The 17155-nt window shown below is 25.7% G+C and overlaps 1 protein-coding gene across 6 annotated transcripts in view; it reads left to right on the top strand.

Moving 5' to 3' along the window:
* Positions 1 to 16764, top strand: part of LOC127280770 (choline transporter-like protein 1) — a 52948-nt gene extending 36184 nt beyond the window's left edge. For 5 of the 6 annotated variants that reach the window (XM_051304015.1, XM_051304018.1, XM_051304017.1 and 2 more), the window contains exons 9-17: positions 1921 to 2029; positions 2158 to 2277; positions 3326 to 3454; positions 3539 to 3645; positions 9352 to 9608; positions 9697 to 9863; positions 9939 to 10031; positions 12160 to 12252; positions 12357 to 16764. In XM_051304015.1, the coding sequence (XP_051159972.1) occupies positions 1921 to 2029; positions 2158 to 2277; positions 3326 to 3454; positions 3539 to 3645; positions 9352 to 9608; positions 9697 to 9863; positions 9939 to 10031; positions 12160 to 12252; positions 12357 to 12422 (1141 nt within the window). In that variant the 3' untranslated portion in view covers positions 12423 to 16764. The remainder of the gene's footprint in view (positions 1 to 1920; positions 2030 to 2157; positions 2278 to 3325; positions 3455 to 3538; positions 3646 to 9351; positions 9609 to 9696; positions 9864 to 9938; positions 10032 to 12159; positions 12253 to 12356) is intronic. The other variant, XR_007842875.1, reaches the window with a different exon arrangement.
* Positions 16765 to 17155: the final 391 nt, after the last annotated feature.

Raw genomic sequence — 17155 nt, 5'->3', positions numbered from 1 at the left:
TTCGTATTTACCTCGATACTTTGCAACTTTCCTAAAATATGGGGGTAAATACGAACGCCACTGTATTTCAGAAAAATCTTAGGGAAAATAAATTTAAAGTATTGCAATTGTTAAACTTATATAAAAACTCAAAAAAATACGATAATAAACCTATTATGTAATAATGCATCATATATAAATACAAAAATCAAACAGGTTAAAAATTAAAATGCATAACTTTATCAAATCATAACGGATTTTTGCAAAACTTGGTACAGAAAGTATTTTGGAGTGATTGAATGTAAATACAAAAATAAAAGTCAAATTTTTTAAATTCAAAATGGCGTACTTTCCTAAAACTTATTTTTAAAAATGATCAAATTTGCTAACCCTGAAACCCCCCGAGTAACAATTTTCGAGCGAATCCAATGAATTTTTTAATTCTCGTCCGCCATTTTGAATTTTGAAAAACTGACTTCAAATTGGTAATTAGCGACCCCAAAAACCGTAGAATACCAAATTTTATTAAGATCCTGAAAAACTTTTTTCAACAAACCATTTGGCAAAAAAATTGAAACACTCCTTCGAGAGAACAGAGATTAAGTTTCTGCTTATTAATTACTAACGAGGATACGTATAGAAAGAAAAACTTTTTTCTATGTACTTTTATAATGTTAAAATAATAGTGTAATGAAATAAAAACAATTTTGTGTGGCTCTGATGTAAAAAAAAAATGATTGAAAATACCGTTCGTTTTTACCCCAGTTTTCCAATTTTTTTGGGTAAATACGAACGGTCTGATATTATTAATAAAATTTTACAGAAGGCAAAAATCAAATATAGTTTCTGTTCTAGTATTCATAACAAACAATTATAAATAATAAAATGAATTTTTAGCTTCTTTTTCTTCAAATACGAGACAAAATACTGAAAGAGTGTCATCTTTGATTTTCAATCTTTTTTGCAATACTTGTTATCTTTGTTTATGCTGTTGCTAATTAACAAACAAAAAATGGGATAATACTTAGAATCTCTTTAAGAGGATCTGAGGTAAAAATTCTCATATCGAACTTATTTTTAAAAATTTTAATTAAGCTGAAATAATTAGCGTTCGGATTTACCCCCCGTTCGGATTTACCCCGACTGACCCTATAAAAATTTAACAATGAAAAATAATAAAAATTGTGGAAAAAATTGAATTTACAAATAAATCACCATTAACAATTAGACCAATAAAAATTTACCTTGTTTAGGGGGTAACGATTTTTTTTGTCATTTTTTTTTTCAGAAGCTAAAATCATATTCCAGTATATAAGAAAAATGACGAAGCTGAAGTACGCAATGTTTATGATAAACGATTTTTAAAGAAATAATTTTTTAAAATGAAAAATTCTATAATTTTTTCCCTAAAAAATATATTTTTCTTGTAATTTGTTGATTAATGAAAACTACAAGAAATATTTTTTAGGCAAAAAATTATAGAAATTTTTCATTTTGAAAATTTATTTCTTTAAAAATCATTTATCATAAACGTTGCGTACTTCAGCTTCGTGAAAAATGAAAAAAAGTAATTTTTACAATTGTTTTTACTATTCTTCATAAATTTAATTTTTTTTGAAAACATTGAAATTTTTCAAAATCCCTACGATTATTAATTATTTAAAATCATGAAAAAACTTCTAAATAAATCAGCAATGATAAATAAATAATGAGTAAAATTTTAATTTTTCCAGAATTTCTAGTTTTATTTTAAAAATTAATTTTAAAAATTTAATTTTTACGACCTAAACAACATTAATTTTGTTGAGTTAAAATTTCGCCCTATCCCTCCAGTTAATTAAATTGAAAATTTTTTGTATTCAATTATTTTTATAGTTACTTGTAATTTACTTTTATTTATTTTAATTTGAGTAAAATATGTATGAAAATTGTGATTTTCAGGTTGGCTTGGTACCATGAGAAGAAGGCGGTTGATAAAGGTTTAATCCATGAAGATGACGCGAGCACTACCGATTATTTCGTATATGCGATAATAATGTCTATAGTTACAGTAAGTTAAAATGCCTCTAATATATATATATATATATATATATATATATATATATATATATACATATATATATGGCAATTTCAATTTATGATTATCCTCGGCTTAAATCACAACTTATTATCTTCTAGGTCATCACTATTCTCGTTGTTCTCGTAATGCGAAAGAGAATTGCACTCGTTGTCCAGCTATTTAGGGAAGCTGGAAAAGCAGTTTATTCCATGCCAGCCTTATTATTACAACCCATTTATGTATGTTCAAATTTTATTTCCTAATTTTATCTCCCTTTTGATAGAAAATTTATAAAAATTGTTGGAAATAATAATTGAAATTTTAATATTTTTAAAATAAATTCTCGACATTAATTTCAATTTTTTTTTCTATTAATTGAGCCATTTTATTATTATTATGAATTATTATAAAGTAATTGCGTTTAATTTTTTTCTCTTTAAATTTTAATGATCGCACAAATTTATGTATTTTTTTTTGTTCTAAAAATATACAATGTGGTTTAAAAAAGAAAATCTTAATTTTTGACCATTTTAGAAATTGTATTTTTTTAAAAAATACAAATCTTTTAAAATTCATACCAGAGATTCTAAAGAATCATTAAAAAAGTGAGTAAAAAAATTAGCGATGAAAAATAGCTAAAATTACTAAAGTAGTTTAATATTTAATAGAAAAGATTAATAAAATTTCAATTCATTTTTTTCTTTATTTTTTTTAAATAAAATTTCTTTTGAAAATCCATACGAGAGATTTTAAAAAATAATTTAAAAAATAATAATTAAAAATTATGTAAATAGACGTCGGTAAAGTTCACAACGTTTACTATCAACGATTTGATCTACACAATTTTTTGCAACGTTTCTTGATTAATAATTATATGTGAAAAAAAAATTTGTAGACAAAAAAGTAGTTATTATTTTTTGAGTGGAAAATATTTTTTTTTTTTTTGAATCGTTGATCATAAACGTTGTAAACTTCACCGTCGTGTAAATAGTTCAATTTAAAAAAATTTTAATTTTTTTCCAGACTATAGTCAATAATTAAGATTTTCATTTTTTAACTACATATTCTTTATTTTTAGAGTCCAAATGATGTGAGCAAAAAATATAAATATTTATGCGATCATTAAAATTATTTTTATTTTATTTTTAGATATAAATAAAAAAAAATTAACATTTTGGTCGAAATTATTCAATTTCAAAATTGAATTTCAATACAAAAAATTTATTTAATTTTCACATAATAAAATTACCATCATTTATTATTAATTAGAATTATTATTATTTACAGACATACTTAATGGTTCTTCTGACTGTTTTTGCTTGGGTTTATTGTATGATATTAATAGAAAGTGCTGGCGATCTTTACAATAATACGGCAAAAAATCATCTTCATTATAAAAAAGATATAATTATCAAAGTACGTATAGAATTGAATTAAATAATAATTATAAATACTAAATTATTATTTATACTAATAAGAAGAATTTAATTGTTTTAACAGGTTACCAGATGGTATAATATATTCATTTTCTTTGTGATGTGTGAATTTTTCTTGGGATGTCAACACATGGTTGTTGCTGGTTCAGTTGCACGTTGGTTTTTCACTAGGTTCGTTATTATTCTTTTTTTTTTAATTAATTTTTTTAAAGTAGAAAATTTTCCATATCCCGCAGGTATATGGGCAAATTTCACGAGCTGGGTACTTTTTGTTTAAAAAAAAGAAAATTATTTTCAATTTAGTGGCACACTTTTTTCTACCATAAATTATTATTTTTCGACCAAATATAAATAAATTTTTACCCGTGTAATTTCATATTTCTTAATAGCTACTCGATTTAAACCATATTTTTAATTTTTGTGGTTATGAGTGCAGGTAAAACGTATTTTTAAGAGAAAATGTTCTCAAACAAAGTTCCTAACTCCATTTTCCTTAATTTTAAACGTAAAAACATGTTCACAGTTAAAATAGAATTTTATTTCAAGAAGGAAAATAAGTTTTATTTTAAGATACACACTAAATTCCATTTAAATTAAAACTATCTTGATTTTTAAGACTGATTAAACTCACGAGTAATCTTTATAGAAGATTTTATTTTTACTGTGATGATATCCTTATTGATATCAATCGTTTTATACTCAGAAAAGCTACTCTAAGAAAGAAATCATCTCTGTGGCGAAAGAAGGACGAAAATCGTAATTGGAAAAAATATCGAAATTAACAAATTCATATAAATTTCAAAATTTTTATAAGGTGTAAATTATAATTATAATAATAATGAAACTTCATGGATTTGATATAATTTTTCTAAATAGGGGTAGATGTCACCCCATCGGTGACTTTGTAGATAATTCATTTTTAAATAATACTTTTTGAAGACCAAACACATGTACATATATATATATATATATGTGCCATTCCAGGAGTTTTTTAGCACTTTTCGGAGTAACCTTTCCAAATTAAATGAAACATTTTTTTAATAATATTTATTAATATAAAGGTCCAAAAAAATCACTTTTTAAGTAAAAACAATTGTTTATTTAAAAAATACAACAATAAATAATGCAAAAAATTCACTTTTTTCCTGCAACTCCAAATAAATTGGTTTAAAGATCAAAATTTTCCTTATTTTTCAAGCTTTAACACCGCACAAGAAACATAGAGTCCGAGAAAATATTCAACTCACAATTTTTTAAACAATGTTTGTTTACTTTTTTGTATTTTATTTACTGTGAAACGTCTGCTAAAGCTGCGCGCGACGTTTGGAAGTTGTCGCTTTCCTTATTGAGCAGAAGCTCATTACACTAGCGTAGTAGAAAGCATGTTGTGTGAAAAGTGAGGTTATGTTGTCATTAAACGAAACGTAAAAATTTCTGGTTATCACATTGAATGGTTTTTAATTATCTACTTTGCAGTAAAAAATCATAAAAAGCATTTTTGAAGGATGAAAAACCTCACTTTTCACACAACATGTTTTTTACTACGCTAGTGTAATGAGCTTCTGCTCAATAAGGAAAGCGACAACTTCCAAACGTCGCGCGCAGCTTTAGCAGACGTTTCACAGTAAATAAAATACAAAAAAGTAAACAAACATTGTTTAAAAAATTGTGAGTTGAATATTTTCTCGGACTCTATGTTTCTTGTGCGGTGTTAAAGCTTGAAAAATAAGGAAAATTTTGATCTTTAAACCAATTTATTTGGAGTTGCAGGAAAAAAGTGAATTTTTTGCATTATTTATTGTTGTATTTTTTAAATAAACAATTGTTTTTACTTAAAAAGTGATTTTTTTGGACCTTTATATTAATAAATATTATTAAAAAAATGTTTCATTTAATTTGGAAAGGTTACTCCGAAAAGTGCTAAAAAACTCCTGGAATGGCACATATATATATATATATATATATATATATATAAAAGCAACAAATTTTCCATTTTTTTGACATTTTAGGGCAATTTTACTTATCTCTTTCATTTTCGAAAATTTACAATACTTTACAATCCTTTAAAAAACAACCCCTTACATTTGCCTAAACCTACATTCATCAAAATTTCACCCGGGATCGTTCAAATATATTTTTTTCTTCAAGGGCACTTTAAACAGACTAATGAACCAATATTTTCTCGTAAAAAATTGTTCAATATCAACCCTTTATGTCAATTTTAGGGGTGAGCATTTTTCACACATATTTATTTATACTACTCTCTAAATTTGAATCAGTAAATTTCACTGCTAATCAGTTATAATTATACCAAACCAGTGAAATTTGACTGATTGGGTCAGTGAAATTTCACTAGTTTGGTATACTTATAACTGGTTAGCAGTGAAATTCACTGACTCAAATTTAGAGAGTAAAACAACAAATTACAAAAGGATATGTACATTTTTTTACGTGGGGCATTTCATTTGAAAACGATCAGTCATGACTTAGAATTTTTTAATATTTCGTTTTTTTGTATTGTTTGGGGACTTAAATAAGTGTGCAAAATTTTAATTAAAAATCTTAAGTTTTTTTCAAGTTATTTACATTAACAAATTTAAGATACTTTTTTTCCTTTTCGCTATAACTTTTTCATTTTTCTTTGTACAGAAAAGTGTTTTAAATGTTTTTTCTTCAAAAATTGTTGAATTTTAAGAAAATGATTTTTATTTTTAATATTTTATAATTTTTATATTATTTATTTAAAAAAAAAATTTTTTTTATTAATGTTTAAACCTGTTATCGGGCTAATTTCGATCTAAAAAAAATCATGAATAATCTTCAATATTATACAAATTACATATTAAAATTTGGTGAATGCATTATGTTTAGTTCTCCAGAAATTTTTTTTTGAAATTTACCGTGCATGGCTCTATGGGCGCGCAGCATGGGATCTAACCCAAGCGCTGACCGATGCGACCGCTAGAGCCATGCACGGTAAATTTCAAAAAAATTTTTCTCGAGAACAAAACATAATGCATTCACCAAATTTTAATATGTAATTTGTATAATATTGAAGAATATTCATGATTTTTTTTAGATCGAAATTAGCCCGATAACAGGTTTAAACATTAATAAAAAATTTTTTTTTTTAAATAAATAATATAAAAATTATAAAATATTAAAAATAAAAATCATTTTCTTCAAATTCAATAATTTTTGAAGAAAAAACATTTAAAACACTTTTCTGTACAAAGAAAAATGAAAAAGTTATAGCGAAAAGGAAAAAAAGTATCTTAAATTTGTTAATGTAAATAACTTGAAAAAAACTTAAGATTTTTAATTAAAATTTTGCACACTTATTTAAGTCCCCAAACAATACAAAAAAACGAAATATTAAAAAAATCTAAGTCATGACTGATCGTTTTCAAATGAAATGCCCCACGTATAATTTGTTGTGCTCGTCGAAAAACCATTCTTTGGGAATGAGTTACGCACTCGTTGCGCGTTTTCCCAGAACGATTACATAGAAATGTTAAGTGTCACAATGTTCTACCACCCAGATTTCTTTTCTTGGATAGCTGAAAATGTAAATTTTATATGGACGAATGTTAAATAATGATCTCTCAAAAAGTATTATAAGAAAATTGATGATTTTCAAAAATCAGCAAAAATGTAGTTACACTTATGAATAGCTCATTATCTCGCATATCACAAGTGGCACACTTGTCTAATACACATTTTTTAATCCTTCAGAACCCATAAATGAATGTCAAAAAACCCCAAGCATTAAAAGCGATTGCTTAAAAAGTTATCGTTAAATGAAAATTAGATTTAAGGGGGGCGCCTACTTTAGAAGGTAAAAAACTGCGTACATTTCAGGAATTTTTTTCTCAAACACATTTAAATAAATCGATGCGAGATTTAGTGTATGTTTTCTTATATATTTAAATCTTTGAAATATAATTTTTTGAATTAAATGAAAATAGAATTTAATAATAAAATAAACGCCATATATATAACGCCTCGCTGCTGAAATTTTCCCTTTGCGTACAACCTAGGGTCCACAATTCATATCTAAAACACAAAAACAAAATCTTTTCTTTAAATATACATTATTGCCTTCTGTATGAATTAAAAGATTATAATAGAAAGTAAAAACTGACATTTTTACATGACTTTTTTAAAAAAAATTTAATTTTCGCCAAAAAAAATCTCATTTTTTCTTTAAAAGAAAGCACTAAATTTAACTCTATCAAAAACAAATTTAGTTCATACAGAAGAGACACTTTTTATCTTTAAAACAAGCCCAGGTAGACCTTAATCGGTTGAATAGATTTTTGTCTATCGTGTACGCAAACTACAAAAACAGTGTTTTGAGAAAAACGAGTTTAAAGATTGAAAAACTGTTTATTAAAAACTTACGGCAGTCACAGGCCTCGATGAACGACTATTTTTTTATGGGTAGCTCTTGGATAAGACGACATTTTATTGATAAATGGTAATTTTAATGGTAGGTGTAATAGTAGATAAGCGCAACAAATTATGAAAAGTATTAGAGACCGCGAGTGGAGTCGCGCGCCAGGCCACGCGCTTTATTGCGTTCTACAAGCTGTAACTCGAAAAATACTTTGTACTTTGACGTAATATTTTAAGAGCATATTCTCTGATAGTTGTACTTTCAGTTAAGACAACTTTTAAAAAATCGATTTTTTTGACTCGATAAAGTAGGCGCCCCCCTTAATGCGAGTTACATCAGGATTTTCTCTATTTCTTCGATTTCAGTGAAGAAATATGTTGTTTAAATATCTAATTTTGCCTAATAAGACCATTTTTTATTTTTCACACTCGTGAGTAGTATTAACAAATGTAAATTAAATGTGAATTGACAATTTGGAGGTTTTTTGCGGCACCGATATCACAGTATGCAATTCGTAACTAGCTCGTGAAATTTCCCCAAAATATGTTATTGAAGAAAAAAACTCATATAAGTACAAAATTAAAAATATCACAAAAATCCAAATATTATTTTGACATGTTAAATATTATATAAAAAAAATATATTTAGTCTTTTTTTGTAAAAATTTTTCATTTTTCATTACATAATTTGTGGTTTTTCAATAAATATAGAATCTGATACGACTTTCGACAAAAATGTTAGTCAAAACATACTTCCAAAAAATTGAGAATGTAATTTTCTGCGTTTAACAATAAATTTTATTAATTTTTCTTATTTTCTTAATTAAGAAAAATTGAAAAATATAAATAACTTTATTTAGCAAAACGAAGAAATTAAAACGTCGATGAAGTTCACAACGTTTATGATCAACGATTGAAAAAAATATATATTTTTCACTCAAAAAATAATAACTAATTTTTTTCCATTTATCGATCAAAAAACAATGCAAAAATTTTTTAGATAAAAACTAATAATAATTTGCATAGAAAAATAGTTTTTCTTCCCTATATAGGAAAAAAAAACCTCAGAGTTAGTTTTAAAAAAAAATCGTGACTTTCACTTTAAAAAAAGTCAAATTTATTTTTGATTTTCTTTGTTTAAAATTTTTTTTTTCGAAAATGCACTTTACCATTCGTCAGGGCATCACAAAGGCTATTGAAATTGATATCAATGAAATATATTTATATTTCAATATTTCAGGAAAAAAAATAATTAAAGAAAACGGTAATTCAAAAATTTTTTCGCCAATTAATTTTTGTCTAAATGAAAAAAGTCTTTTTCCAATGAATTATAATTCATGATAATTATGAATTAATTATTATATATTATTATGATTCTATAAGACTACAAATTACCTACATTGCAGAAAATTTTTTTTTTCATTTTGATCACTTCACATGTAGTCCCTCATATAAAAAAAATATATTTTTTCTTGACAGGGATAAAAAGCAATTATCATTACCAGTGGCAAAAAGTACCTCAACATTAATTCGTTTTCATCTTGGAACTGTGTCATTTGGCGCAATGATAATTGGAATCGTTAGATTATTGAGAACTATGTTGGCTTCTGTGCAAAAGAAACTTAAAAAATATGACAATGATTGCACTAAAGGTATACTTTGGTGTTGTCATTGTTGTTTATGGTGTTTCGAATGTGCTTTAAAATTCCTTACCAGAAATGCATACATTGAAACAGGTACAAAATATAATTTTAAATAATTTATTAAATGCAAAAATAAATAAATATTATACAATTAATAATAATTGAAATATCCTCATTTTAGCAATTTACGGATGCAGTTTTTGCACTGGAGGAAGAAAAGCTTTTCAAGCATTATCAAGTAACATTCTTCGAGTGGCGGCTATTAATAGTGTCGGAGATTTTGTTCTTTTCTTAGGAAAAGTTCTCGTTGTCGCACTCACTGTTGTTGCCGGAATTTATTTAATGCAGGTGTGTACAGTATTTTTAAACTTGGATATTATTTTCAGTCGGATTTTTAAATATTTATATTAATTTTTTCTTTAGAAAAAACCAAATCTTCAACATCCGTGGGTACCGATTTTAATTGCAGGAATTTTTGCCTACGTAATTGCGCACGTTTTCATTTCAATTTATGAGGTAAATATATCTTTCAATTTTCTTAACTAATTAATAAAATTAAATAGTTAATATAACTAACTAAATCATTATTTAGAATTTTCATTTTATGGAATTTCATTTGTCATAATTATTTTCGAGCCGAATTTTTATTTGTTCTAATTAGTATTTTGTAGAATTTTCATCAAACCGATTTTCTATATTACACAATTTTTATATAACCGAAAATTCACTTCACAGAATTTTTATTTTTTCCAATTTTTATTTGCTCGAATTTTCATTTAACATAATAGGCATTTTAAAGAATTTTTTATTTGTTCGAATTATTATTTGATACAATTTCCATATAACCAATTTTTTATACTACCGAATTTTTAGTTAACCGTAAAATCATTTAACATAATTTATAATTGATAGAATTTTCATTTGTCCGAACAAACAACGACAAAAAGATTTCGGTGCGATTTTTAAAATCAACCAATCAAAAATTACACAGGTTTACAAATTCGGGTCAACTTTTGGTCCCAGAAAAACAAGAGCGTTTCTTAACCAAATTTTTTATGTTGAATTCGAATCCATTATTGATCGGATTAGCTTAAAACTCGTTTAAAAATCTGATGTCAAATTCGTAATCAGCGACCTCAAAAACCCCCCGAGTAACAAGTTTTAAGCAAGTCCAATTAATTTTTAATTTTTTCATCCGCCCAATTGGATCCTCCATTAAAAATTTTAAAAATCTAATGCCAGATTCGTCATCAACGACCCCAAAAACCTTGATCAAAGTTATGACTTTTTTATAAGTAATATAGTTTAATTAACAATAACAATTTTGTTAAAAGCATCAAAAATTAAAAATTGCAATTATCTCAAAAACCTGACGTGTAGTAAAAAAACGGACTGTGGATTCGAATTCAGCGTTAAAATTTGCTTTAGGAACAGGTTCGGACATTTGCAGATTTTGGACAAATGAAAATTCTATCAATTAGAAATTATGTTAAATGATTTTATGGTTAAGTGAAAATTCGGTAGAATAAAAAATTGGTTATATGGAAATTATATCAAATAATAATTCGAACAAATAAAAAATTCTTTAAAATGCCTATTATGTTAAATGCAAATTCGAACAAATAAAACTTCTGTAAAGTGAATTTCCAGTATATAAAAATTCTGTTATATAGAAAATCTTTTTGATGAAAATTCTGCAAAATACTAATTCAAACAAACAAAGATTCGGCACAAAAATAATTATCACAAATGAAATTCCATAAAATGAAAATTCTAACTAATAATTTTGATCGGTATCATATTGACACAAATTTTTTTGTGAAAATTGTTATATTTTGTATAACCATAAATAATGTTATTTTTTACAACTATTAAAATCCAAAATGTTATTCTTAACAACTGGAAATTAAAAGTAAATTTAAAGTTAAATATAACAATATTACAATATAACATTTTGGATCAAAATAATATCATCACTGGTTATACAATATAAAAATTTTCACAAAAAAATTGTGTCAATATGATACCGACCCAAAAAGAACAATGAAAAAAATAGATATATTTATCATTTATCCCAAATATAAAAAGATTTACGGTCAGTTGGGGTCATAAGGAATAAGAAAAAAATTTGATATGATTTTTAAGTCTGTTTTTTTTCAAATGCGAGACAAAATACTGAAATAAAAAAAAATAAAAAAATTTCAATTGGTTCAACTATTATATAATAGTTACTACTATTAATACTATTAATACTACTAATTTTTTTCAAGTTTTTTCATCCCTTAATACAGTAAGATACTTAAGGAAACTTTTTTCTTAAAACTTTCTTAGAAACTATGTTGTCCCCATTTACCCCGAATTTTATGAAATTTTCTTAATTTTTGGGGTAAATGTGGACAGTCAGTTTCATGCGTTTAAAGCTTATCTAAATTTTTTTCTGCTGCATAAAATTAATCCTAGGAATGTAAATAACAACTTAAAAAAAAAATAAACCCGCAAATATTACATTTTAAAGGAAGAAACTTAAGTAATTTGTGAAAAATAGCGATTTTGTCCCCATTTATCCCAACTGATCCTATTTACTATATTTTTCATTAAATGTATTTAAGAAATTAATAATTAAAAAAACATGTTTATTCAACAGATGGTGATTGATACTATTTTCATTTGTTTCTGTGAAGATTGTGCAAAGAATGATGGAATTAATCGTCCATATTACATGAGTCGTGGTTTAATGGTAAAAAAATAATTATTAAATATTTTGAACTAAGTGAAAATTATTTCATGTGAAATTGTCAGTTTAAGATATTAATGAATAAAAATTAATTTATTTTTTTTCAGGAATTCGTTGAAAATAGTAAAAAAGCATTAAAAGTGTTAGAAGAACGACAAGCATCTACCTCGTAAATTAATATTTTTGCAAAAATTGCAAATAATTTTCATATACCTTAAAACGAAAAAGAAAAGTACATTTTCTATTTACAATGTCTAAAATTGTAAATTTATAATTTACAAAGAATTTGTAAATTTGCTTAGAGATTCGTTTGACAGAACAATTTTCTATATATAGGTATATATTTATATTTAAATTATATATAAGAAGATTCAGATGACCAGTATTTTTGTTAAGAATTATATTTTAACATTTTCGACTTCATCCGCAGTTAAATTTGGAGATCCTAAATATATAAAATGTAGTTTTAAGAGTCAAAAACAAATATTTATTTCAATAGTAGAGTGGTTTAAAAAAATGAAAAAAAAGATGTCAGAACTTAGCTCTCTAATTTTAATAAATTAGAAAGTAATAACAAAGGAATTAAAATTTTTTAAACCACTCTAATGTCTAGTAAATGGAAAATTAATGCCTTAAATTTTTTCCAATTGTTTTAAAAGCAAAAAGAAAAACAAAAATTTCTCATATTTTGCCCTAAAATTTATACTTTGTTAAAATAATCGTTTGTAAGCTTCCAAAAAAAAAAAAAAAAAGATTATTTACATAATGAAAAAAAAGTCAATTTAATTAAAAGAAAACATTTTAAAAATGCTTTTTCTTATTGCAAAGACTGCTTTAAAGCTCGACTGATTTTTCAGCTTTTTAACTAATATTGTTATAGAAATATAAGAAAAATGTTGAATGTGTGATAAAGATAAATATTTCCATTATTCAAGAACAAAATTCATTAGAAAACTTTTTATTTTTTAACATTTAATTTTATAGAGTGATTTAGAATTATTAAGTTTTTATTGTAAAAAAAATGAACATTGCGAATTGTTCACTTTTTATTACAGGGTGGCTATTAAAACTTAAAAAAAAGAAATCCCGCGTTTTTCAGGTACATAAAAAATGTATACTACTAACAAAAAACAAAAAACAAAATGTAATTATGATTTATAAAGAAATGTATCTTCTACCTTAGTCTGTAACCGATGCATCATAAAAATTTTGAACGATGAGATGTGATGGAAACACACGCGATTTAAAAATTTTCGAACACTCCCGAAATCACGTTTTAATTAAATAAAAACAAAATACTTTTTCTAAAAAATTTAAACGATTGCAATTTTAAGAATTTCGTACACTCCCGGAACAAAAATTTACTAAAATTACTAAAATGATTTAAACACTCTCGAAGATACGATAAAGGAAATATATTTGCATAGAGTATTTATAATTATAAAATTTACACTCCCGTTGGCAACGCGTCTAAACAGGTCAATACACGAATTGCAACTGATTTAATTATTTTTGGAATTTTCAATCCGCCCATTTGTTTATGACCTTCGGCTTAGGGCACCCCTTTTCAACTTGAATATTATAAACACACAGCTCGGGATGCAGGTATAAAAATAATTCCAAAATTGTATTGACACAATTAAAATAACTTTGAAATTATTATTTTTTTTTTAAATATTAAATATCATTTTACTTATACTTTACACAGGGACGTTAGAAATATTGATATCAATACTTATTGAGTTTTTGGGGTCGTTGATTTCGAATTACTTCACTTTATATTGAAATCGAACACATTTTTTATTACTGATCTACTATTTTATTACTGTGTGACCATAAAATTTCACCATTTCTACCGTCAAAGGAGTACTAAAATAATCAAATTGTTTAACATTTTTGATAAAAATTTCTAAAGAGACGCGTACTTTAAAGGATTTTCTGCAGGGTTAAAATTTGTAGGCTATTTCGGATCCGCCATGTTGAATTATTGAAAAGTAACTTCAGATTCGTAACCGGCGACCGCAAAAACCCCCGAGTAACAAATTTCAGATAAATCCATTGAGTTTTTGAAAAAATTGTCCGCCATATTGGATCCGCCATTTTGAATTTTTGAAAACTTATACCGTATTCATGTTTAGTGACCCAAAACACATAAGTATATGGTGCAGAAATAAAAATAATTCATCAATATATTATTTTTTGCAAAATAGTGTTTTTTAAGTCTTTTTTAGTGGAAAATCGCAATTTTGTCGTCCGCCATCTTAAATTTTGAAATTCGCAACTATACAGTTTTGTAACTGGGTATTTGAGGACGCGATATTTTGGGTTCCGGAGCAAATTAACTGTCGTTTTCCATGTCAAAATATTTTTTGAATAAAAATTTTTTTGCAGAAAATCATGTTTTTTTTTGCAATAAAATTGTTATAAATATTAAGGATTTAATTATAATTAAATTTGGACTTCAGAATCGAAAAGAACGATAAATTTTACGTTAGAAATGGGCTATCCTGCATTTTTTAAATTATTTTTTCATATAGAATAACAGCTGCTAAGTGAAGGTAAATTTTTCGTCCTGGCGGTCGTTAATGGGTTAAGGGGGGAACACCAGTTGTAACTTTCGAAAAATCAATTTTTTTTTTTGTGCATTTTCTTAAAGTACACATATTTAGAAATGTGTCTGTAAATTTCAAAGTTGATCCGGTGAAAAATAAATGAGATATACAGAACACTGCATCGGCGCGTCCCGTGGCTTCATACAAGGTGGCCAGCCATAACTGACCCTAACGACAGATGGCCTTTTCCTATGATTTAGAAACGGCAACCACTGCGGAAGAGTTATTATATGGTCCAAGAATCGATGACTCTTTGTAACTTGGAAACAAAATTTCTTCTGAACAAAAAAAAGTAAGTTGAAACTTTGAATGCGTTTTTCTCAAAATGACATTTTCCAAGTCGGTGACCACGATTACTCGAATACCATTAAACCGATTTATTTAAAATTTAGTGTGCTTCATTTACACATATAAGTCTAGTTCGTGATCGAAGGATTTTTTTTTTTATGCAAAACTTTTTTTTATATAGCTGAAAATCGACCGTATTTTTTTAACGAAAATCATACTTTTGACTTTGACAGGTCGCCATTTTGTCAAATTTTTTTTTTTTTTTAAATCCTTCGATCACGAACTAGATAATCTTATAATAAATGTAAATCAATTTCATTTTTGTATTTCAGACGAAGTATACTTGCAGAATGCTGGTCACCGCAATTCGCCTTTTTTCTTAAGACGCCACTTCAATGGCTCATATCTCCAAAAGTTTTTGTTAAAAAAATTTTTTTTTTCTTTTAAATTACAGCTTTTTACATGTACTTTTAACTAATAAATAGTATTCTTTAAAAAGATTCATTGTTCTTTTGGAAAATATTCTTGAAAAAAGCATTATTTTTTGAGTTACAACTGGTGTTCCCCCCTTAAGATCACGTGATTGTTGTGATTTCCCATGTAAAATATTCTCCAAAGGTTTTCTCACAAAATACTTGATAGATTGAGGTAAAATTTTATGGAGGACTTAAAAATAATATAAAGATTCGTTGTCATGTGCCAGATTATATTAATGTTTTGTTAAAAAATTTATTTTAAATATAATTACATATTTGCTAACTGCAATCCTATTGTTGCCATATTGAATTTTCCTCCAATATATGTAATTATTTAAATATAAATTTTTTAACAATTTATTAATACTCTGGCACATAACAGCGATTCCTTATATACTATTTTAGAATTCTCCACAAAATTTTAGCTCAATCTATTGAAATATTTTAGAAGAAAACCTACGGAGAATATTTAAATATGTGAAATCACAACAATCACATAACCTTAAAAAATTTTGATAACATAAGTTTAGAACATTCAATATTTCTAATCTTGCTGTGTAAGGTGTTGTAAAGTTTCCAAAAAGTCTTTATGTACACTCGTGGCCAGATATGCTTACACATATTTGTCCTTTTCTAACACACGTGTTGCCATGACAACACGTGAGTTAGAAAAAGACAAAAATGGGTAAGCATATCTGTCCACGAGTGTATTTATGTGGTTTATTTTTAAGAAAAATAAATTTTTGCCGCTAATTTAAAATAATATTACATAGTTATAATACCAAGTAAATAAATTTGATATTTAATAAAAATATCATTACAATTCCTGGTTTTGACAAAAAAATTTCGTCTTTTTTCTGATCATGATGCCACCCTGTTGATAAAAGAATAAAATATTGTTATTTCGTTCAATATTCGATCTACAATAAAATGTTTACGGTAGATTTAAGTTTTTTTTATAACAATTAGCAACGAGGTATGATATATATTTTTATATATTATAATGTACGATATATAGATAAGCATTATTTGCTTTCTATTTCACTTGACACGCACATTAATATTTTTCTACGTCCATTATATTATATAATTGTAATAATAATTTCAGTAATAATATTAAAAAAATTTTAATCTTTCAACTTTTTCAAGTTATATTCACACTGTAAAAAAAAAGTTCTGAATTTAACTGTTCGAACAGTATAATTACACGGTTCTGTAAAAATTATTTTACAAGATTATGTGATTTTACTGCACTCAGCATGACAATATTTATGATTTTGAGGTTAGAAACACAAGATGCTGTAAATTCACAGTACTGTGAAGAGCGATTTTACATAGCACTGTTCAATTTCAACCCGAATGTGAATTCACTCTGCTGGGCTATGGTTTTTTTCCTCGCATACAAAACATGTAATTTTACAGATCATTGTGAATTTAAAGTTTTATGTAAAGTTACTCTTCTCAGTAGCGTAATTTTACAATATTATTCTGTAATTTTACCGTTCTGTAGAAAGTAAAATTACAAAATTT

The sequence above is a fragment of the Leptopilina boulardi genome, unplaced genomic scaffold (genome assembly GCF_019393585.1).
Source record: "Leptopilina boulardi isolate dan_hultmark-lab unplaced genomic scaffold, ZJU_Lbou_2.1 LbouV2_25, whole genome shotgun sequence".
NCBI lineage: Eukaryota > Metazoa > Arthropoda > Insecta > Hymenoptera > Figitidae > Leptopilina > Leptopilina boulardi.
This window is presented reverse-complemented; position numbering and strand designations above follow the sequence as displayed.